This window comes from Caloenas nicobarica, chromosome 3 (genome assembly GCF_036013445.1).
Source record: "Caloenas nicobarica isolate bCalNic1 chromosome 3, bCalNic1.hap1, whole genome shotgun sequence".
Lineage (NCBI taxonomy): Eukaryota > Metazoa > Chordata > Aves > Columbiformes > Columbidae > Caloenas > Caloenas nicobarica.
The window spans coordinates 97,320,874-97,344,767 of record NC_088247.1 but is presented as its reverse complement, the minus strand read 5'-3'; the positions used below and the strand labels follow the sequence as shown (position 1 = coordinate 97,344,767).

The following is a 23,894-nucleotide window of genomic DNA, read 5'->3' as shown; positions in this document are numbered from 1 at the left end:
TTCAAGTTCTTTTAAATCAAATGAAAGATGGGTCCTGTCCTATTGCTGACTCATGCCTCTTATATTTCTGTTCCATTGCATGGGGTTTTTAACATTCTTCACTGTAAACGTATCAAATTGATAAACCAGACATTTCATAAAATACATTTTCTTGAGTCATAGCTATTGTCTGTCTCAATTTCTTTAGGCTTATGAAACATTTCTACCGCCCTAGCATACAAAGGAGAGATTGGGGTTTTTTAAATTATTTTATTTTAACAGCACTGGTTCTTGTTACAAAAAATTCAATGTACATATGGTTTTATTTCTTTTGGATTTTTTTTTTAATTTCTTGAAAACAGACTTTTCATTCTCAAGGAAATCCTTTGCTTCAGACTGCTATTTCTTCCTTGTATCTGTCTCTTCCTTAAAGACCTGCCTAGAAAAAAATGACAAACAGCTATCTTACAGGAAGACAGATCACAGTTTTCGTATAGTTTGATGGGTTCTCCCTAAATTCTCACTTATATATATAAAGGGGTATGGGTGGAGGTGTATGTGTAAATGTTGCATTGCAATGCGCTTCAATCATTTCCGCAATCCTACTTAGTTTCTGGCATTCCTGAGAGATGCACTTGCACTGACACTGGTTGATGACATTTCTCTCCTTTTCTGACTGTTTGAAAATGTGCAACTTTCCTTGCTTCCAACAAAGTTATCCTTCAGGCTCCGCAAAATCCCTACAGCTGTTTAGAGACTGTCTCAAGCCTTTTTGTATATGTAGAAGTCATAACCTATTTTGATTCTTGTTGATTTAGGTTAAAGGATGAACTACATGCATTGATATTAAAGAAACAATCTGACCTGATTGTAAAGCATGAGTCTGTACTAGGAGCAGTCATGTAATCTTTCTTCTGCGAGTAAATGGGTAGTAAAGTCACAGGGCATTGCAAAGAGGAATTCATTAATCTTTGGAAAGGATAAAGCCACTGCAACCAGGAAATTACTTTCTTGGCTGTGCAGGGTTTGGATGCTGCGCATGCCAGTGGCTGACAGACCAGGTCATGCAAAATGCTGTGAAAAATATTAATAGCACCTGATGACCTCTGCACTGCTCATAACCCAGGAGCCCTGGGGCGGAGGGCAGAGCTTTCACCAATAATGATCGTGGTGTAAAGGGAGAGTTGTCAGAGGCCACCAGAACTTGGGGCTTCTTAACACCCCAGCCCTGCCTGAGCCTCGCACCAGGGCAGTTTCTGAGTGTGTGTGTCTGGGAGGGTTTTGGAGGGGCTGCGAGGTGATGCCTGAGGGCAGCGCCGGTGCTGAGCACTCTGTGCAGTCACTGAGCTACAGGGAGGCTGAGGGTGTTCAGCCCCATTGAGAACCTAGCTGTTTAAGCTTGTCTAGGCTTCTAGATCAAACCGGGTTTGATTTTTAGATCGCTGAAATCCTCCAGCACTCAGAAGCAGAAGGATCATCCTCTAGTGATGGAAAGATATGCAAATTACAGACTTGATGTATGCAGTGTTTTCTACCTGACAAGCTTTACCTGGCAATATGAGCTTCTTTACAGTAATGCAAATTCATGGGACCTACACACCGTTGTGGGAGGGAGATCCATTTGCATTTACCTGAAGTCAATTTTTTTTTCATCTGTACAGAAGTCTAGTAGAGCGTGGTCAAACTAGTGCTCTTGGATAAGCTAACTCCTCTCATTTCCATTATGGTGGTAGCAGTTAGAATCATTGCCTTACCGCTATCTCTTCCTTTTTCCCTGAAAGCAACTGACCACAGTCAACTAAAACTAGAGCCCACCTATTCCTGTTGTGTTCATTTATTTACAGCACTGGTAATTAAATGCACTCTGTATAACTGCTCTCTAAGCATATATGACTGCTTGGAATATATATTCTTACAATGAACATCTTATATTGTTGGGAAAATTAGGATTGCTTTTCTTTCCGCTGCAGGTATCTAGTATAAAGACTGGGCTGATTATTCACTCTCTTCACTCTCCATCCAGGCAGCAAAAGCAATAATATTTTCCTTGCCGCAGAAGCTGTTATGAAGTGGAATCTACTTAAGATTCCCAGGTAAAAGATGGTATTGAAGTGGACAGATACTATTTAAGAGATTAAACCTTATGCCACAACCTATATAGGTAGCCAAAACAAACAAACAATCAAAATGAAGTTGACTGTTGTTTTTAAACCCTGGATCAAACCCTAAAGTACTTATTTTTACTGAGACTTTTCACCAGTTCTTACATGTGCAGCAAGACTGATGTTTTGGCCGTGCTTATTAGTCTTCTAGTCAAACTGAAGGACTTCACACATATCTCCTGTCTTCCTCCTCAATATCATTACACCAGCGGGAACTTGCGAATGCTTTTGTTTTGAAGCCTCCCGTGAAGAGGACAGTGGCTTCTGGAGCTCCTGGAGCATAAGAAAACAGCTTTAGTGACCTAAAGACTATAGCTGGAGCTTTTTATTCCAATCTTTAAAATACTTCTTTAGGTAGGGGAAAAGGCCTAAAAAGTTAAACGAGATGTGCTGTAACTGTCCCAGGCAGGGGTTTAAGTATGGTGATTCATGTTAGTAACAAACTACCTATAAAAATCCGACCCTTACTTTAGTTGAATTTTTTGTGTGGCTGTGTTTGTTTCCTTCTGACTGTTATTTTTGTGTTGATTCTGAGTCAATTGCCTATATATGACAGAGTGCAGAAGACATTCTGATTGCCAGATATTTACAGAATTGATAGAAAGTGGCCAGGAAACGAGACGGTATGGACGAGGTCTGCTTCTTCAGCTCAGGCCAGGATTTGATTTTCTGAGCCTTTTGCTTGTGACATGTACTTCCCGCATGTTATGAAGCAGAATTTGTTATCTCTTAAAGACTTTGAACTTTGTCTGTATTCTGCTTGTTTGGTTTTGTAATACTGATACGAACTGGAAATGTTTTCAACAAAATCACGGGGCTTTAAGGCTATGCCCAGCAATGTGTTAGAGGCCATAGTGATGTCTGCTTGTTGCTTTAAACTGCCAGTGCTACGAGGGTGCTGTCAGCTATAGTTAGACACAAAATTTAGGCCTCAGTCTGGCAGTGAAGTGTGGGAAGAGGGACGACATACATCTGAGTCCAGATCCTATCTCAGCTTTGACAAGGTAGAGGAAGCAGAACTGTCACTCACCCGTTCAGGCATTTAGGTTTCCTTTTATAAACATCTGACTTTAAAAGACCTAATTGGAGCAATGGCCTCATCAGAGATGATGAATTTTCCCATTGCATCTTCCGCTGCTCATGGTGCTTGACCCCCGCAGCAGCAAGCGAGCCCAGTCCTGACTCTTGACCCCGGTGCCTTTGCCCAGGTCAGGTTAGCGAGCAGCAAAACCAGCCGAGCTGCTCCCGTCAGCCACAGGGAGTCTGCAGGGCCCCAGTCCTGCCTCCCTTCTATGCAAAACTCATCTCAATGCAGTGTGTGATGCATTTGCAAATGCGTTGCCCTGTTTGTTCCTGCAATTAAAGTGAGGACATAGGTCAGTCAATATTCCCTTTGGGTATTTGGGCTGGCAATTGTTGCTGTGTTTGGAGCCATTTTCATTCGCCAGAAACCTTCTGAGTTTAACTTCTCTGTGTGTGGCTATCTACAAATCCAGCAAAGCGTAGCTGGATCATTGTATTCCTACATCAGCCTATTGACATTATGCAACACTATGCAGCATTTAGGTCCTGCAGGAACTCTGCAGTGGCTGCTATTACTAAGCTGAATAGAAAGCTTCTGATCGGTTAGTCCTAAGCCTACAAGAAGAAGAGGGACCTTTGTGTAGTGTATTGATCTGAGACTTGGGAAATACTAGTCTATTTCTCTGCTCTGCAAAAAGATTTCTCTGGTGGCCTTTAACAAATAATTTATTTTCTTCTGTTCTCTGCTTATAAAATAAATATGGCATCATCATGCCAGACTGCGGCTAGGAGAATTAATGGTCTGTGTGTATATAAAGGATAACGTGATCTGTTCGGAGTTTTGAGTGCATCTGCTTGGCAGGTGTCACCACAGTCATCAAAATGTTTTCCTGCAGCTCAGGAGGGTAGTTTGTGTCTCCTTAGGTACCCAGGAGAGAAACGGAGCAGCCTTGCCATCGGACTCCCATTTCATTGGCGTTGGGCGGGAGGCTGCAGAGCAGCTGGGTCACATCTGTGATGTGCGATTGGGCAGGGAATTGCTGCATGAAGCTGGCAGGAGAGTAGCTGTACTGCTGCTCCCTCACCCTGCTGCCCATCAGGGCTTGTGAGCACAGCTAAAGTTCTGGACAAAGCAGTAACAGCATAGCACTCAGTCTCTGACAGTGCGAAAACCAGAAACAACTACAAAGGCAACGGCAACAAAAATTTTGGAGAGCCTTGGCAAAGAGTTGTGTGTTTCCTTGTCATTCACTTTGCTGTGAGTAATTGCCTGTTGTGGCTTTGTCCTTGAACGGGTTTTGAATGTGAAGAAGCCTCTCTGAGAACAAGAACAGCTTTTTGTATTGAAGCATGTAAACGCCTTGCAAATTCTCAGGCAATTGAGGGTGACTCACTGCTTTAGCACCAGTGCTGGGGATTGTTTGGCAAGATGCAGTTTCAATAACCAATACAGGCACAAGGGCCAAGTGTTTTCAGAGAGTGGAGGCTTCGCCTAAGCCCGTGTAGCTGCATGTGATGCAGAGATGATCCTAACTTCTGCCTGCCCCCAAGGTATGGGCTAACAGTATTCTCACAATTAGCTAAATTGTCTAGTCTGCCTGATGTCTGCTTCTTCAAAGCTTTGATGTGGTAGATGCATCCAGTGTGATGGATTCAAGAAAATAATCATAGAATCGTAGAACCATAGAATTATTTTGGTTGGAAAAGACCTTTAAGATCATTGAATCCAACTGCTAACCTGACACTGTCAAGTCCACCTCTAAACCGTGTCCCTAAGAACCTCACCTACACGTCTTTTAAACACCTCCAGTGATGGTGACTCCATCGCTTCCCTGGGCAGCCTGTTCCAACGCCCGACAACCCTTTCCATGAAGAAACTTTTCCTAATATCCAAATTAACCTTCCCTTGCACAACTTGAGGCCATTTCCCCTTGTCCTATCGCTTGTTACTTGGGAGAAGAGACCAACACCCTCCATGCTACAGCCTCCTTTCAGGTAGTTGTAGGGAGTGAAAAGGTCACCCCTCAGGCTCCTTTTCTCCTAATGCAACATGATGTGCCAAACATCTATTAAGACAGAAAAACATTTGCCTTCCCTGTCAGGAATCCTGTTCTCTTGAGTTAGGCAAAGATGAGGTTTGCATGCTGATTAGTTACAATATCCTCTGTGAAGTAACTTGACTTAGCTGACAGGGAGTCATTGCAGCATCCTATGCCTCTGCTCCATCCTTCTGGGTCTGCACGTTACAGCTGTTCATGGCCAGCTCTACACCCCTTAATAGCAAACCTGGGGCTCTTCCAAAGGAGAAATGCTAATAACAGTTAAAAGGATCTTCTTTTAACCACCACTGCACCTGAACAAGGTTGGAAGGTTGGATGCAGGTGATAGAAGTGTATTAAAAAAAAAAACAAAGTCAAAGAAAGAAAAATCAGATGATGCTGTTGTAACTCATATTTTCAGCAAACTCTTTTCCAGACAGCATGTGCGGAGGGCAGCTGGCTTGCAGAACAGGTGATGATATATAGCCATATTTAAGATAAATGCTGAAAAATTGCATCACTTACTAAAGTAGCAGCTTTTCAACTTACAGCATTCTAAGGATGATGATTTTGAAGAGCAGCAGCTTGAATTTTAGCTGTTTTAACCCAAACTAATGTTCTAGAAATAATCCTTTTTATTAATAAACCAGATGCTTTATTTCCTAAGAAGTCATGTATGAAATGGCAAATGCTAAGTAAAAGGAATACAAAAGACAAAATCTGTTTAAAATGTTGGATCTGGCAAACTTCCCTGTTAGAGAAATGTCTAACAGAGGCTGGACTAGGCTTTTTCTAACTGGGTAAGAAAGATTGTTTGAAGGGAAAAAGTGAGTTTGGAAACACAACTGAAAAGATTCCTGGGCACTACTTCTTCAAAGGGTGTTTTAATTTAGTCTGACATCACGAGTGAAACCTACTTCATACCTTGGAGCTGCTGGGGAAGTTATTGTACCTGTCTACGCAGGAATGCCTGTTAGCAGCCTGTTCTGCCATGGTCTGCCACCAAGCTCTGCACGTCTGCCTGCAGACCTCCCACCGGCCTGCACATCTCACCTGGCCGGGCAGCAGGTGCTGGTGACACGTCTCCCACTCCTCCCCATGCCTGTGTCCAGCCTGCACACAGGACATTTCTCACAAATCTTCCCAAGGGCCTTCTAAGAGTTGAGAGGTCAAATATATGATTTTTTAAAAAATTATTTTCAGAAAGCTCCTTTAAAAAACTTAGCATCTGGCACTGTGTTAGAGATAGATGGGTGAAACTGGTCATGTTCAGCACTTCCCACTGTCTTCCATGGGAGAAGAGCCTCATGGGTCCAGCTTTGTGTGGTGGAAAAAGGTTTTTGTCCCCTGCATGCTCTGCTGCTGAGCTTTGGGGAGTGGAGAGGGCAGTTTGTGTGCATTTTAATTCTTCACCTCTTTTGGTGCAAGAGCTGGCTTTGAGAGGGCAAAGGCAGGCAGTGCGTTTGCTGGTCTCGCGCACTTTTTTCAGTCAGTGAGAGCACTGGAGGGGGCTGCGTTTCCCCTGTGCAGCAGACTGGGATGCCCTGCCTGCCCTGTGTGCCACCATGCCACCCTCTGCTTGCATGGCTGGTGGTCCTGAGGGCTCTGCTCTGAGCACGGGGACAGCTGCCCAGGTGAGGTGCACAGTGAGGCAGCTCATTTACCCAGCACTGAGATCAAGAGATCATCAAGAGATGCTCCAGTACTGGCATCCTGCCAGAGGACTCTTCTGAGGGCTGGCATCAGATCCAAGTTACAAGTGAGAAGGTTTCAGAGTTCAGGGGGATTAAACAATCTCTGCCAGCAATGCCATGCACTCCTTGATGGCGTTTTCCAGAGCCTTCTGTCACCAAAGAACAAAAGCTGGATCTGGGCAGTTTCCTGGTGCTTCCATCCACTTCAGCCAAACAAGCATTTTGGGCTGGATGCCCCTGTAGCACAATGCGAATAATGGAAATTACAGCTGAGTTACTAAGCAGCGATGCCTCTGAGCCAAATGATTTTCATCTGAATATGAAGCAAATTGCCAGCATGCTGGTATAACAAATGCACAATCTCTTTGCCCCTTTTGTGCCTTTGTAGTCAAACGTTTGCTAGAAAGTCCAGCATTAGATAAAAGTTGGGAAGGGAGGGGCAGGAGTCACAACTTTGAAAAGTAAGTTCATCTAGATTTTACCTAGTATATAATAGTAGCACAAAGTGTTGGAAAATTAATAATTTAGCAGAATGCAAGCCTGCTTTGCGCTGACTAGCCCAGGTGTGTGCACATGCCATAGGCTTGCTGCAGCAGGGGCAGCACGCAGTCTGCATGCCAGGAGCTGTAGGAGTTGTGTTGTTTCATCTTGAGAGAAAATGTTTGCTCTCATGGCCTTCTGAAAATCCTGCTTGAAATCTGAAAGCACTGTAGCTTCTTTTTATTAATCCAGAGCCAAAACCTCTGCAGTGAGGCCTCTGTGCCATCAGTAGCACAGAGCCAGATAAACTCCTTTTAAGGACTTGATTTTGCAGCCTGATATAAATCTATACTGTGGGCAAATTGGTGATAAAGATGCATATTGGGAGAGTTCAGGGGCATTTGAGAGGACAGCAGGGGTGTGGGAGCAGATGCATCCTTGACAAGCCTCTGAGTCCTCTAAAATCTGTCAGTCCTTCCCAGCCCCCAGATAGCCTGTGATTAGAAAGACATGACAATGGGCCAGGTCCACCAGGTCTTGAGCTGTGATTTTTAGGATGACTGCTCTTCAAGAAGTGGGTTCAGAGAAGTTAGGTGGCAAATCCTAATTGAGTGCTCGTGAGAAACAGGGTTATTATGCAGTAAGGGAGATTGTCCTCAAAGCAGTTCATTTGATTAGGATGCCACTGTGTGAAAAACAGCACTTTTCCTTTTTGTGGAAGGCTGGCACTATTGCCAAAATCCAGCTTTTGGTCACTGGTGCAGGTTGTATAATGATGACTGCTTTGTGTTTTTGAGTATCATAACCTCTTAGCTGAAAACATTGTCAGGAAGAAGTTCTTCAAGGTTGTTATATGTGCAAATACTTTTATTTTCTCTGAGCGCTCTGTTAAATTTTTCAGCTGTGTCATTGTCAGAGATATACACACCCAGAAATTACAGGTTGATTTAACTATTGTTACTCAGAGTGGTCAACTAGGCCATATCTGCTGTTGTCTTTGCTTGAGTTTAGATACAAGTCTAACATTATTTTGGATAATAATGTCTTTTTTTTTGGTGTCTAATTAGAATTTTCCATTAAGTTACTCTTTCCAGTATATTGGAATACTCTCTTCAAGGAGTTTTGGTATTATTTCTATATGTACTTAACTGCTGAAGTGCCTGCTGCACTCTTCAGTTGCTAAGGAAATAGTTTCCATTTCTTGATAGATATTTTTCGTGTCTCAGCTTATGCCTGTGGTATAAGATCATCCGTCTTCTCACCCAAACATATTTAACTGAATTTTGGGACTAGTAATTCTTGCAGACTAGACATCTTACAAAGACATAAGAAAGAACAGAAAAGAGAAGAGAGCTCTCACCGAAGAGGGAAGAGAGTGATTTTTCTTTTTTTTTGCCTAATTCTGAACAGTTAAACAAATTCATACGCTGTAGTTGAGTACAATCATTGTCATAACAGAAAAATTTTACAGCATCTATTGAAGTGTCCACTCTTAGGTTACGCTTTGCACTGGGAACTGTTCCCAACTTGATCATAAGTGTGCAAGACCCTGGTTGTGTACCCCAAGTTGTATAAGGTGCGTGGCAAACCTTTTTTTCCTCTCCCCATGCACAACAACACAATGTGATGGTGACAAAGCAGAATGTCACAACACCTGCTGATGGTCCGTGGCAGCATGAAACCCACTGGGCTTCCAGTAGCTTCCCCAGCCTCTCCGTGTCTGCGTTTCTTCCAGCTTTCAGGAAAGTAAGAGTATAGCATGCTGCTCACAGCCTTTACTTCTGGTTTATATTTCTACACTTGGCATAAGAATCTGTTTGTGTGAAATATGAGACTAGAAAATGGGTAACATAAAGCATAGTATGACAACCTCCTTGAAAATGCCTTTCTCGTTTTAAAAATAAGAAAATTACACTATGTAAATATAAACCATAAATGCACATGGAGAAATAAAGAGCCTGTGGTGCAGTGTAAGGGGGAGTTAAACTGAGATTACAAGGCTTTGCTGCAGTCCTAACCCAAGGTATGGCTTTGGTGGTGGCTTCTGCTGGATGCTGGTACAACTCTGAAACTCAAAATAAGCCATGTTTCGGTGAGCCTCGGAGGTTAAGAATTACCATCCCAGTGTTACCAGTGGAAGAGAGGCAGCTTGCTCAAGGGCAAGCCCTATGTCACGTCTCTCTTTCCTCATGTCAGAACAGTGGATCAAGGAGAAAACTGTTTTACAGTGCCCCTTTGGAAGAAGCAAGGAGATGTCACCCCAGGTATTTAAGTTTAGCTCAATGTGACGTTAGAACATGGAAGAGGTAGAGATGGCAAGGCACGATAAGTTAAACGATCAATATTTTATTGATCACTTAAAAGCGCGTAACCACGTTGATGTACAGTCTGTGTTCTGCCTCACTTAAGCTACAGCTGAACTCTTCAAACCTGCCGCTCAACTGAAAATTGAATGTTTTGCATTGCCTCAGTAAAGTGGAAAAACAGGGGAAGAGGAGAAAGCTGAAATGAAAAGTTGCCTGTAAGATGAAATGAAACATTTTTGTTTGGGGAAATGAAGGGTTAGAGTTGCAAAGCAGAAAGAGGTGGCTATTAGATAAAACTGGGTTATTAGATAAAAATGGCATAGCTTTCAGGATAAAAAAGTTCATTTTTGTCATTGATTTGAGAAAATGAAGAGAACGAATGGTGGAACTGCTGAGATTCGCCTAACCAGAACTCTCACCAGCCAAGACTTTCTGTTTTGAACCAAAGGTGAGCGTTTCCAGAGCTGGAGCCAGAATGTTGGAGATCCCACCTCCCGGTGAGAGGGCCTGGGTCTCCAGGCCGGAGCACCGTATCTGTCACCTGCCTGAGGGGATCTAGGGGACGTCAGTTCCAATCCCTGCTTTTAAAAGCAGGAGGACTTCCTTCAGCCCTTCCTGTTGGACTCGTTTCACATGTTTGGAAGGAGATTTGGTGAAGAAGACAGGGACCGGCTCTGCAGCCTTGAAGACAGCTTGCCGTGTTGCATATCTGAAGTGAAACAAAAGGGTAGACTGAGAGCAACTCTCCCCAGAGTACCCTCAGCCCTTCTGGCCTCTGTTTTGCTTGCAGCGAGCAGGCGTCTCTTGCCGCAGCTGCCTTGTCACACCACAAAACTCTGGGGAGGGAGGAAAGGGGAGGGAGAGCTTCCCTCACTGCATCTCCGTGCACCTCAGAGTTTGATTTTCTGTGCTGGCTGGGCTGCCCTGCCCCATAATGTGGTGACTGGAGCATGCTCCTGAAAGGGGTGTTCAGATCCTTTTGGCAGAGTGGAAAAAGGAATTTGCTTTCTGCCATCTATGAGTGCTCACAACTACTCAGGAAAAGGGAGACGACACCACGACCATGTAGTCCAAGAGTCAGATGCAAGCACATTTTTTCTAAGCAAAACCTTTTAACAAAAGTAATTGCAAATGCAGTCTGAATTTATGAACACTGAAATGGCATTAGGGGGTGAATAAACCTTTGTGAATACATATCTGCCCATATCTGTGTGCAAGAGGTAGAGGCGTGATACAAATGAAGGTTGGGCCAAAGGCAGCTTTTAGGTTCGCATTTGATGGTGCCAGGGATTCCCAAGTCCGCGGTTCCTACTGCTCCTGGTAACAGACGTCGGCATGCAGCGGTTTTCAATATTCAGATTTAAATTCGTCATTTTTGCATGACATACACATGATCGTAAGTATTTTTAAAATTAGTGCATCGATCTACTTGTGCGGAAACAATACGCTTGTGCTTAATAATCCTGGTTTTCCTCTTCTACAGTAGCTGTTATCTTCAGGAGAGTTTCAGAAATGTTTAAGTCAAGTGTGTTTCAAATCATGACTCTTTTGACAAATTGTATTCAGGATCTCTTATCTGCAACTTGCAAGGGTGAACCTTACCAGTCACAACAGAAAGGGACATCATGCACAAGTAACGTTTCAAACTGCTCAAGAATATTTGTGTGGCTGACATCAGTCATTGCAATATGTGCTGAGCCTCTGATGTCTTCCCATGAAACAGGTTGTTTTGCCTCATTGAAAATGGCGTGTTGCTCTCTGTGTGTGTGTATATAAGCAGAAAGACTAATACAACCTTAAGCATTGCTGCTATGTAAATAATAAATACAAGTTGTGGCTTTGGTCATATATGGAGGATTGAGGAATTGCTGGAAAACCCTTGGAGGTGTGTGAATGAAATACACTGATAGGATAGAAAGCATCTACCTCTGTCAGTATTGGAATATGTCTTTGCCACGGAACCTAAGTGTCTGCTTTTGCAGGGTAAAAATACCTGTAAAAAATCAGGAAGTACAGCTCTAACGGATTCTCGGTGGAGTTAGTTGGAGGGATCTGTCAGTTCTTGGCTATTTTAATTAGCTCACGTGTGCATTTACCAGACGGGAGACAGCTATCAGTTTTGACACTTGACAAGGAAGACAGGGCCATCACTTGTCACCAGCTGCAACTGGACTGCAGCAAACTGGCAGAGACCTATTCCCAGCACCTGCTAGCTAAGAGGAGCTCCTTGTAATGAGAAGATCTGAGACGACTCGCTACTGTCAACTGTTTCTTCCCTTCAAGGTTTTAAGCTCGTGGCTGTTAGTTAGGGCTGAAGAGATCTGACAGCTGCTTTGGGAAAGAGCGAGCAATGTACTTTTTATTGCTGATTCTCATTCAGTTAATAACAGTTTGTTTCCTTCTTGTGTAATGTACCCAAGCAGTGCTCTTGGACAGGGAAAAGACAGACCAGCTGAGTGGCACTGGGCATTTGGGTGTGCATGGCTGAGCGGCCATACTGTCTGGTAGAAGATTTATTCTCTTTTTATGCAAAGTTGCAGGTTAGTTTGTTTTTCTTCAATATTATAGCTGAACTTTAAGCCTGTTAACTCAGAGAGAGACACATAAGAAAGAGTTCGTGCTGTCTTAGGTAATTTATACAAGGAACTTTAGCTGAGCTTAATGTAATTCTCCGTTTATAATTTCAAGAGCTGCACAAGCCTTGTACATCAGGGACACTGAGCATTGTGTTTGTGTGGATGGGTTTGTGAGTGGGCATTCAAAGGGAGCTGAATGACTCCTCAGCTCTTGGGACTGGTGGTGCCTGATTGATTTGAATACATTTGAAAATACATTTGGTACTTGGAAGGTAAAATATCTGTCAGTCACTATAAGCCTAATGACAGAAAGCAGATAAATGAAAGCAGGGAAAAAAAAAAGTGCATGAAAGACAGACATTTGCCAAGAGGAAATTATCTTAATGGCAAGCTAGTGTCTAAAAGGTTATCACTGACAGCAAAATACACAATTTAACTATTATCTCAAGACATCATTGCTTTCTTGAGCTCTACAACCTCTGCATCCATTTCAGATCTCAAGGGAAATTGTCTCTGAGTTAGCAGGAGGGAGGAGATCCCAAATCCTTGACTCACACACATTGCCTGATTTCTTTCAGGAAACACTTGGTAAATGGCAGCAAGGCACAGGGAGCTTGGGGAAGCAGGCTCTGAGTCTTGAGAAGGCACATTGTACAGATTATATGACATTTTGTACAGTTGTAGTTTAGGTGACGGAGAGCTAAGTTCCTGCTGTGCCTTGGGCTCTCCTTAAAGCAATTTTTGAAGCAGTGTTGTCTGCCCAAGAATGAGGGTATTACGTTGATCTGGAGTAAAATATAAGTCTACATGAGCTGTTTGTGTGTCTGATGTGTGTACACAGATACAAAAACAACTCGTGCTAAAAAAGAAACAAACAAACAAACAAACAAACATGGAAATAGTATTTTATAGATGCTGCTGCTAGAAAATGGTGACACTTGGCAGGCAGGAAGCAGAAACATTCTTTTCTCCTCATTTACCACAAACAATAAGTTCCTACAGAGCATTTCACATTTTGATGGACACAGCAGTTCTCAGGTGGTAAAACATTTCCACACTCTGATCTGGCATCATTTCCCCAATACTTAACCTACATGTTAAGTATTCATTTGTAACAGCTCCTTTTCCTCTCAAAAATAATTGAAGTTCCAGTAGATCTTTAGTAATATATATTTTTGTGGGTTTTGATATTATTCTTTTATTCTTCTTATATGTTAGTGAAGATAAATGAGCTATAATGTGCTATAGTTGTGGATGTCTGACCAGCATCAATGGTGTGGTTTTTAGTTTTGTGTGGTTGTGTAAGTTTACTAATGACTATGTTTTAGAGCCTATTTTGGGGAAGAGGCATCTCTTCATGCCTCAAAATGTGCTAGTGAGCCTGTTGTAGATCAGGCAAGCTTTGTATATTAGTTCCACTAATTGCTCTGGACATATAATTTTGTCTTATTTTCCGTAGTATTTTTGTAAAATCTTTTTCATTTTCTCTCAACAGTAGCATAGCCTGTAAACATGAATTAGGATGAAGAGTTTGACATAAAGGAATAGAGTCTTGAGTTGTGCAGAACTTCTAAATAAATAATAGTGACATGATTAAACACTGATATTCAAGTCAGTATTTCTAGAATTTGCAATTAGGCTGCAAAATATGCTGTCACATAGAAGAGCTTCAGTACTGTTGAAGCCAGTGCTGTTCATGACAGTAACAGTTAGCCCAGATGTTATTCTGTATAGACTAAAAACCTTGTTACCTCTATTCATCTGGATAATGTGGATGCTCATTAGATTATGAAATCCTGTTTCTTCTAAACACTTGTATATATATGATCCAGTAGTGCACAGAAGTCTGATGTCTGGAAATTAAGCAGGTTCTGTTCTGTCTGAAGAGCAGGGTTGACTCCCTACAGGACAAGGACTTCTGTGCTCGTCCATATGTTGACTCTCAAGCTGTGTCCCAGGTATACCTGAGGGTTCCTGATACCAGCACCTCTGCCAGGACCTTCCAAATCTTATTTTGCTTCTAGTTCTCAGACTACTACTCAAAACTAGAAAGGTTTGGGAGTGCCCTGGAGGGATGTAATGTTAACTGGAGAGGAAACTGTTCCTCTTCAGAAGCAGAAACCAAATTTTGCTGTTGTAGCCAGTATATCTAGAGAGAGCTTGTGTCTGCAGCATTATTGCAGACTTGTGATTTTTTTGTGTGACCCTAAGTCCTATGCACAAATCATTTGCAGAAACCCAGGGTCAAAGGCAAACAGCATGGGACTACAAAGTGGGTGATTTGCACCAGCCTTTTAACAGATATGTGGACTTTGAGGGTCGTGCCTTGAAACTTGAAATGTGTAATGGGATCTGCACTCTCACCTCTTATAAGTGTGGCCCATGTACTTATATACCTTCTCAAACATCTACACCGTGACATCCCAGAGGTGCACCTGAGACTAGCATTTGACCCAGGAATTATCTATATTAATAGATAACGGAAGTGAAACCCATTGGAGATTTTGGTGGGAAGCTTCACAATTCTGCCCTGTTGAGCTTATATTTTGTGAGAAGGTAGGACCAATAATTCCCTCTTTTCTGACAAGCCATGCCATGTAATTGCAAAACATGTAGTCTCCTTTCTCCATTTTCCCTGACACCTGCTAAAACACTCCTATAGGGATGCTTCACTATTATAGACTATGTTGATCACATGCAGCTTTAGTTTCTTTAACATCAATCTCAAAAGCATTTTTATTTCAAGCCTTTTTTTTTTCCTCTTGCTTTCTCCTTTAAAGAAAAAAAAAAATTTGATCCAATTTTCATTGGACTAACATCAGCCTGAAGAGATTTTCATCATTTCTTGGCAGATGCTAGATGGACCGTGTGCTAATAAATGCCTTTTTTGATTCTTTTCCTCACACTTAAGTCCATTTTCTGTGAGCACCGTATGAAGTAATTTTATGTTTATTTTTATGTTTATGATATCTGGTGCTTCCAGACTTTCTGAATGTTTCTGTATCTGTGAAAGAGAATTATTAAGCATCAGAGAAAAATGCTGCCATGCTACTTGCTGTTAACACTGAGGAAGACCTGCCAAATCTTGCAGTATTTGTGCATGCTATAGAGGTGGAAAGAAGGCAAGCTTGGGAGCTAATAATAGCAGCAGTTTTGTCACTAAGAGCCTTATAATAGTAACGCCATGATGACAGTCTGATTCAAAACGTGATGAAATCCTTATTTCTGTCTATTCCTGTGGCTCTTGGATCAGTTCTTACAAATCAAAGTTGAAAATAAATTTCTATGGTTTTGCATAAGACCAAAAGATCCTTTCCACTTCAGATGGAGGCAGGTCTTTTTTAGCATTTGACACAAGAAGGTTTTCAACATATTCACATTTTAAAAGAAGCATCCCCCAATCTTTAAGACTGTCTCATGCAGAGTTGGCACAGTGGTTGCATTTACAACCAGAAAACGACAAGACCAGAATACGGTTGCTAATACGTTAACTTCTGCCTCACGCTTCTGTTGGTTGCCTTCCCAGGAGGGTGCAAAGTGTTAAAGAACATGCCTGGCTAAGATTCGTCAGGCAGCATCTTTCTGGTGTGTTTTGAGGGGTACCAACAGTTCAGAGATGGTGAAACCCCTCAGTGGGCTGTTCATTACAAGAGTAACTAGAGACAATGGACTTCTTAATTCCCCATGGGCACCAAGTGGTCGTCCATATTGTACTAAAACAGCACTCCATTTTTAGTTGTTTCATCTGAACCCGGGCAACTTCCAAAGTGATGTCAAATCTACTTAGTACTACACACTAACGGCTCATTGGCCCTTCCTCTCCCTATATGTAAGTGAAGGGTGCAATGAGAGTAAACCTTTGTCTGAAATAGGTGAACAGCCTGCTCAGATATTTAAGGCTCAGACCTTCGAGCCTTTATTATATTTTCTTCTGATGTTTTTCCTTCTGGCACTTCTTCTATGACCTGCCTCGGGAGTGTTTCCTCAGTAGTGAGTGAAGCAGTAGTTCCAGATTTAGGATTGCCTAGGGATGGCTAAGGAGGCAATAAGAACAAAACTTTCCTACGCGGCAGTTATTACAAATATGTTTGCAGCTTCCAACTATTTTTAACTGCTGAGCAGAATACCAATTTTGTCTGTTTGGTTGCCCTCAATGGCTTTCTCTACCAAGTACTTGCCTGGTCTATTGAATCCATGCAGACTTTTTGCATTCACAACATCCTTTATTAATATCTTCCATATGTCTAATATATTCGGATGAAGAACCCTGAACTTGTCTTTGGTTTATATGTGAATCCTCCTGCTGTCACGTGATGCTGTAGTTTTCGTATTGTGTAAGACACTGTATAATCAATCCCTGTCTACCCCGCTAAAGCCATGTCATACTCTTCACGCCTGCACCCCCGTTTTTGTGTAAAGGAAGTAGGCACTTGAATTATTGCATCTATATTTGCATCTGGTCAGATGAGATGACGCTGTTGTCGAGCACAATCAGCCTTTTTTTATCTCGTTGCAAGGCAGTCTTCAGTTTTAATGGACAGCTTAGCATAGGTTCTCTGAAATGTCTTCGTGAAACAACGTGAGTATCCCTGTGTCCGTTTCCCTCTTGTTACTGCTCAGGAAAACCAATGCAGAACGACGTTAGATAGTTCTAGAGAAACATCAGCTCAGTGCGAGTAGTGAGATGGGAAGAGCAGTGGGTAACAGTGAGCTGGCAGAGGGAAACAGCTGGAAGACTCCTTGTAGGATTAGTTGATTTACTTGACTTTTTAAAAGGAACCTTGTATTTAGGTAAATCAATGACATATTCTAGCTCTGAGCAAGTGTGAGAATTTAAGCACTGAACGCTGCCTATTAGAGTTAAAGATGCTGGAAGGTAGAAAATAATTCAAACATCTCCAAATAGTTAAAATCAGGAAGCTTAGAGCTAAATTGAGTTAAAATTCTAAAGGTGTGAACTTTGCCTGTTTCATGTCAGTAAAACATTATTGTCTAAACCATTCATTGTAGTAACTGACTAGCTGTAATGCTTCTGTAGAGATTTTTAAACATAAGTCTCTAGAATCAGTTTCTAAAAGTGAATTTTTAAGTGTCTGGGGGAGCAAGGAACAGAAATGTCAGACAAACTTAGTCTTGAAGAAAAAAATTGCAGGAATCTTTTATCAAGATGCAATGATGGATTCTTTATCACCATCAAACGGGATGTTTTTCTAAAAGATGCGATGCAGTTGCAACAAGATTTCCTTCAGGGAATGCTCCTTCAGAGCAATCCTGTGGCCTGCCTTATGCTGGGAGTCACATTGCAGTCTGATCTTCTGGCCTGATCATAAAGAAATCATGGAAGTCATATTAATGAAAAATGTCCACATTGCATTATTTAAATGGTGCTTGGGTTTCAGTGCTCAGCACCGGAAATTCCAAGTAACAGTTGCTGGGCATTCCACATTTGACAACCAAAGAGATATTTCAAGTATTCCTGCATGTCCACCTATATTTTTTTAATACTTTGGGGAGAAATCTTGACCTAAAAGGCGTTGATTCTACAAATACAGCTTGAGAACTCTTTGAAGATTAAAAAGAGGCAGAATCTTTCCCCTAAACTTACCAGACGCTGTGTCACCTTCACCACTCGTTAGTAGAGAGGAAGGGAAATGTGCTGGGTGTAACCCCGTCTTTCTTTCTTGGGCACAGCTCATGCACGAGTGCACCCCAACCTGGCAGCGCATTTCTCCACATCTCTGAGTGCACTATCCAAAAATAAAATTGTCATTGAGTCATCATAGCTGCATGCCTCAGTTAAATGTTTAAATATAATTGCAGTAATCTGTGCCTAGCACAGCTATTTTTCAAGTTTTTGGCAAATCTACATGGATACTCCCACAGTACTCACATTTCTGGTAGCTTGGGGGGCTTTCCTGTGGAGCTACAAGATTCAGCATCTTTTCAGTAAAAAGAAAATTATGAAACGAGACTTGAGAGTGGATGTGTGAAGTATGCACTTTTAGCCCTGGTGTTTAAATTTGTTATTATTTCATCTCAGTTCGGGTTCTTCGTTGATATTTTCGTATTCACATACTGTTAAAATGCTCTCACTAGATTTTTTTTTTCTGTGTGCTTAGGTTTTGAAGGAGATGATGTTAGGGAGAACTACATAGCCTGTAAAGTAGAGGACCTCTGTGTTTGCATGGTGTATAACACACAGGCTAGGAGATTTTCAGAGTAAAAAGCGCTATCCCTTCCTGGACAAAACTGAATGATTGGAGAGTTGAATAAAAAGGAACTGCTCTAAAAACCATCTTAGGGTCTTTGCTGTAATATTTTGGGTTTTAACTTTGATTAACATCCATATTTATAGCCCTATCAAATTCCACATGAAAATTGCTGTGTAGGTGCGGACTTATCTTCCTTATGACAAATAAAACCTATTTTCTTTCCCTTTTTGCTCTTACTGCTTGTGGGAGCAGGTGTATGTACATTCAGCATAACAAACACATTTTCTGGATACCTTGGATGCTGCTGAAGCTGTTTAACCACTTAAATGGGTTTTTCCTCAACAATTGTAAGAAAACAGTCCATTTAAAACACTTATTTGTATTTTCATTGATAAGGACTTGCATTTATTCTTAAAAAAGACAGCAACAAAAAAAATTCCAAAATGCATATATGTAAAGTCTTTTCAATTACTGCCGAGCTTTGCATAGTTACAACACTTTTGCTTAATACATAACTATGGAGCTGTCTTGAGAAAATATGGCATTGGCAAGCTTGCAAAAAAGGAGACCAGTGACAGCTTTGCCTGGGCTTCCCAAAGACAAGTCACTCTCTGACAGGTATTTATCCAGTGTCTTAGGAGTTAGTTAAAAGCAGCCAACCCGAGAGTCAGAGGCTATGTCCTCTGGCAAATGTGCGTAGGTTTGATTTGCGCCGCATGAGTGCAGTTTGTCACATAAATGTATATGTATAAAAGATGTTGAACGGGACAGGAGACCTGAGGATTGCATTTCTGCATTCACGCAGGTGATTGCTGCTGTGGTGTAGCTGGTTGTAGCTGGGGTAAGGCCTCGTGTGGAAAATGAAAATTAGAGATCTCGTTAGTGTGGTAGCAGTTATCCGTGGCAAAGGCAGTATTTATGTACTTGCTGTCCCCGCATATGTTCCCGTTTCTGTTGCAGTCTGATCTCCTGAAGGCAAAGGAGTGAAGGTACGTTCAGGGCTCCAAGGCTGACAGCCAGACAGTGAGAAAGCTGGTGGCAGCTCCTCCAGCTGCTGTTGGGCTTAGCATCAACAGAGCTCCTCTGGACAGCACAACAGAACACAGTGGTGGTTGTGGGCAGATGAGCGTTACTGTCAGCATGTCTCTCGGTGCTCACCTTTTTGTGTTTGCTGGTAAATTTGCTTCTCTTGTATGCCAGCACAGAGATCATGCTATCATCTGCATGAGATGCAATGGCTAGTACAAGTATGGGCTGGGCTAGGCTGTCAATAATTTATTGCTTAAGACTTGCTCCATTGCCCTCTCATCTGTATGGTGCTGTAAGCAAGGGCAACTTCTGTCAAATAGCTTACCCCTTTATGTTACAAAAGCCAGCCGTTAAATAGCGAGAGGTACTCCAGCGCCTGCCGGACAAGGTGCTGAGCGGGCTGCGTGGAGCTGGGGTTGCACTAGATAAGAGTTCTATGAAACAGCCTGGCCTCTCACTCTTTCAAGCACCCAGATGCTTTCCTTGGTGACCCCTGTGAGGGTGACCATTGCAGCACCCAGTCATACGTCCCTTCTGAGCACTCCAGGAAAGCATACAGCCCATAGCCACAGGTCAGGCTGAGGCCGTTCACATACAAAGGCACGCTCAAGTAAACAGACCTTGTTGCGGCCTTTCAGTACTTAAAAGGGTCTATAAGAAGGATGGGGACAGACTTTTTAGCAGAGCCTTTTAGGATAGGACAAGGGGTAATGGTTTTAAACTAAAAGAGGGGAGATTCAGATTAGACATGAGGAAGAAATTTTTCACACTGAGGGTGGTGAAACACTGGCCCAGGTTGTGCAGAGAGGTGGTGGATGCCCCATCCCTGGAGACATTCAAGGCCAGGCTGGACGGGGCTCTGAGCAACCTGATCTAGTTGAAGATGTCCCTGCTCATGGCAGGGGGTGGGACTAGATGGCCTTTGAAGGTGCCTTCGAACCCAAACTGTTCTATGATTCTACGATTCTATCTGCAAAGTGACATGAGCCCTGTTAACTGCGTGACCGTCTGGCACAGGGCCACGCGGGACCCGGGTGTCCACACCAGCATCAAACGTGCGAACTGCAGGAGAGGGAGGGCTTGGGGACACAGAAGTTTGCAGGCACAAACTGACCTGGCTTCTAGTTGCCTCGATTTGCTGGGGTTTTGTGCCACCAGCGCCAGCGTCAGCCCGCGGCTGGAGTGACCCCTGAGAGCCAGCCTGGCATTGCCTTCATGCTGGGCTGATGCTCCTCCTTCAATTAAAGTGGGGAGCTGCCAGTGTGTGGGAAGCCATTAGCCTGGAGCATTTCATCGATTCTCCCTTCCCAGTGAGTAAGTGCTATTCTTTCACTTCTAAGGATTACGCTGCTTTATCCGCTTTCTACTGAGCTCACTGCAGACTGAGTTTCCTGGGGGAAAAAAAATGCTGTGAAGTACCCTGTTTTCTTATTCTTGTCTCACATTTAGTTTCCTAATTGTAGCTTGGAAATAAAATATCCTTCCTGCTAATTTTATTCTTTTGTATTTGGGAAATACTGCCAAGTCTGACAACTTCTTCCTTCCAAAGACCCGGCGTTAAGATGTTTTTTCCCTGCTTTACAACGACGAGTGTCAAGAAGCATTGGAGTCAGGACCAACATGCATTTTGTGTGTGCCAGTGAAGCAGTGCTTATTGTGCTTAGTTTAACTTCAATCTGTCTGCAACAGAGGCATGGGTTTATTTGCACATTTCCTAATAATGCTTTGAATCTAAAAGTTATTTCTGCATTGGAGTGTAAGGACTTTGAGTGGATTTTCCCAAAAGCAGCTAAAGAGATTAGGTATCAGCATTCAGTAGAAGCTGGGGACTACACATGGAATACTCTGTATTGAAAACTTCAGTTTAGGGGGCCTCCCATTTTCAAACCAGACTACTTACTGGTTTTCAAGCTTCTGTGATAATCAAGCCACAAACAGCTTCCCCGTGTCTCTCAGAGCCCATTCACCACTGTCCCCTGACTGTGGGACTGACTTGAGCTTTTCCTCATCCCTAAACTGCAATTTGCTTCTGGAAGGGAGGGCAAGAAGCACTCTGCAAACTGGTGTCGGAGAGTCCGGAGTAGTCTCTGCTGTACTGACCCCATTAGTGGCCAAGCTGCACTAAATAATATCAGATCTTCTGCCTGGCATGTAGTGAGTGAGCTCTTGGATGAGACTGCTGCAAGACATGGGAGTGGCTCTTGATCGTATGAGAAACTTGGTTCTAAACCATAGAGTCAGGAAAAGAAATATAAGAAGTTGCTTTTACCACAAAATAGAAGTAGTAACTTCCTGGGATCATTATATTTACAGCGGCAATACCTTGCTGACCTCTCAGAACCAGAGAAATCTTTTTCTTATATTTTTTTTTCCTGGTTTTATAAGACAGATGGTGTATACTCTTAAATAATGAAATAATCCATGTTCCATACAAGATCAGACACTTGAAAATGTTGCTATAAATGTGCAGCGGTTGTGCATTTGTCAGTTTAAATAAATTCTTTCAAATAATTATTTCTCTACAACTTCCCCCCCGCGACCCCAGCTTCCTTAACAAATGTGCAGTTAATCACAGAGTGAAATCTCTTTCCCCCTCTAGATTGTATTCCGGAAAATCAGTGATGTCAAACGCGAAGAAGAGGAGAGGATGAAGAGGAAGAACGAAGCACCTCTGATCTTGCCCCCGGACCACCCGGTCCGCCGGCTGTTCCAGAGGTTCAGGCAGCAGAAGGAAGCGCGGCTGGCGGCAGAGAGGGGCAGAGATCCGGATGACCTGGACGTGGAGAAGGGCAACGTTTTGGGCGAGCACTCCTCCACCCGCTCCGTGGTCAAAGCCAGCGTCGTGACCGTACGAGAGAGCCCGGCCACCCCTGTGTCGTACCAGCCCGCTTCAACCTCTGGGGCCTCTGACCAGGCAAAGCTGCAGGCCCCGACATCGGACTACGCAGGGTGTAAGGTGTCAGGGGAATACCCCCGACGAAAAGGCTGGGCCAAATTCAAAGATGCCTGTGGGAAAGGTGAAGACTGGAACAAGGTCTCTAAAGCAGAGTCCATGGAGACTTTACCAGAGAGAACTAAAGCTTCAGGAGAAGCTACCCTGAAGAAGACAGACTCTTGCGATAGTGGCATTACAAAAAGTGACTTGCGCTTGGATAACGTTGGGGAGACAAGAAGCCCGCAGGACCACAGCCCGGTCCTCACCGAGGTCAAGCATTCCTTTTACCCCATCCCAGAACAGACTCTTCAGGCCACCATGCTAGAAGTGAAACACGAGTTGAAAGAGGACATCAAGGCTTTAAACACAAAAATGACCAATATAGAAAAACAGCTGGCTGAGATACTTAGGATATTAACCTCAAGAAGAAGCTCCCAGTCACCACAGGAGTTGTTTGAAATATCAAGGCCACAGTCTCCAGAATCAGAAAAAGACATGTTTGGAGCTAGCTGAGGTGTTTCTTTTTAAAAGCAAACAAACAAAGAAACAAACAAACAGCCCCCTAACGTTTTAAATTTAATCTTTCTTGAAAATGAGTGAGGGACCAGTTCTCTAAGCATGTTCCCTTTGTCTAGAAAGGTACGGTAACAGGAATTGCAACCTCATGTCAAGATGGCAGCTGACTCTGAAGCCTTTTTGACAGCAAGGGTACAGTTTCTAAAGTTTTTCTTTTCTCTGTTGGTGCCCATTCTCCCCACTCCCTGTCTCTCCCTTGGAATGTTGGAATGAGAATTCTGACAGCAGCAGCCGTCCCCGTGAGCCCCAGGTGACCTCTGAGGTTTTTGGAGCATGCCTTACCTTGTTAGCTTGGGTTTTGCCTATGAATAAGCACTTGCCAGAGTGCTTATGTTTTCAGCATTTATTTTGGGTTTTGTTTGCTGCTGCTGTTGTCGCTGTCTCAGTCACCCGTACAGCATGTTAAATGTCACAGTATATTTTGATGTATCTGTAATCACAAAGAGCAGTAGGAGACATGTATGTCATTTCAATGGAAATGTGCTGCTCAGTACCGAAGCTGGTTTTGGGTAGTCAAGGAAGGGCTAAAAAGTTGAAAAAATTCTTATCCTTTAATTGCAAACTGACATATTGCTAAAGAAATCACATTTAACAACGTCCTCACTAACAGCCACAGTATTTCAGGTCTGTTAATAAGTGGGATCTTCCACATTCTCATTCACTGAGTCAAGGATACTGTTTTTCAAAAACTTGTGTCTCAGACGTCTTAGAATCTTGTTACTTTTGCTTTTAACTCCAGCCGCTGGAGGACAGAGAGTTGGGTGTGCAGCGTACCTGAGCACAGCCCACGGCACCACATCAAGAACGGGTCCTGCAGATTTGCCTCCCATGAAAATATACTGTGGCATTTGTGTCCTGTTTTTGCCATGAATCTGCTCTTTTA

At 42.8% G+C, this 23,894-nt stretch overlaps 1 protein-coding gene across 1 annotated transcript in view; it reads left to right on the top strand.

The window, feature by feature from the left end:
* KCNH1 (potassium voltage-gated channel subfamily H member 1) overlaps positions 1-22,948 on the top strand; it is a 178,155-nt gene extending 155,207 nt beyond the window's left edge. The window contains exon 11 of the mRNA XM_065631601.1: positions 22,100-22,948. Within this exon, the coding sequence (XP_065487673.1) occupies positions 22,100-22,948 (849 nt within the window). The remainder of the gene's footprint in view (positions 1-22,099) is intronic.
* The last annotated feature ends 946 nt before the right edge of the window (positions 22,949-23,894 follow it).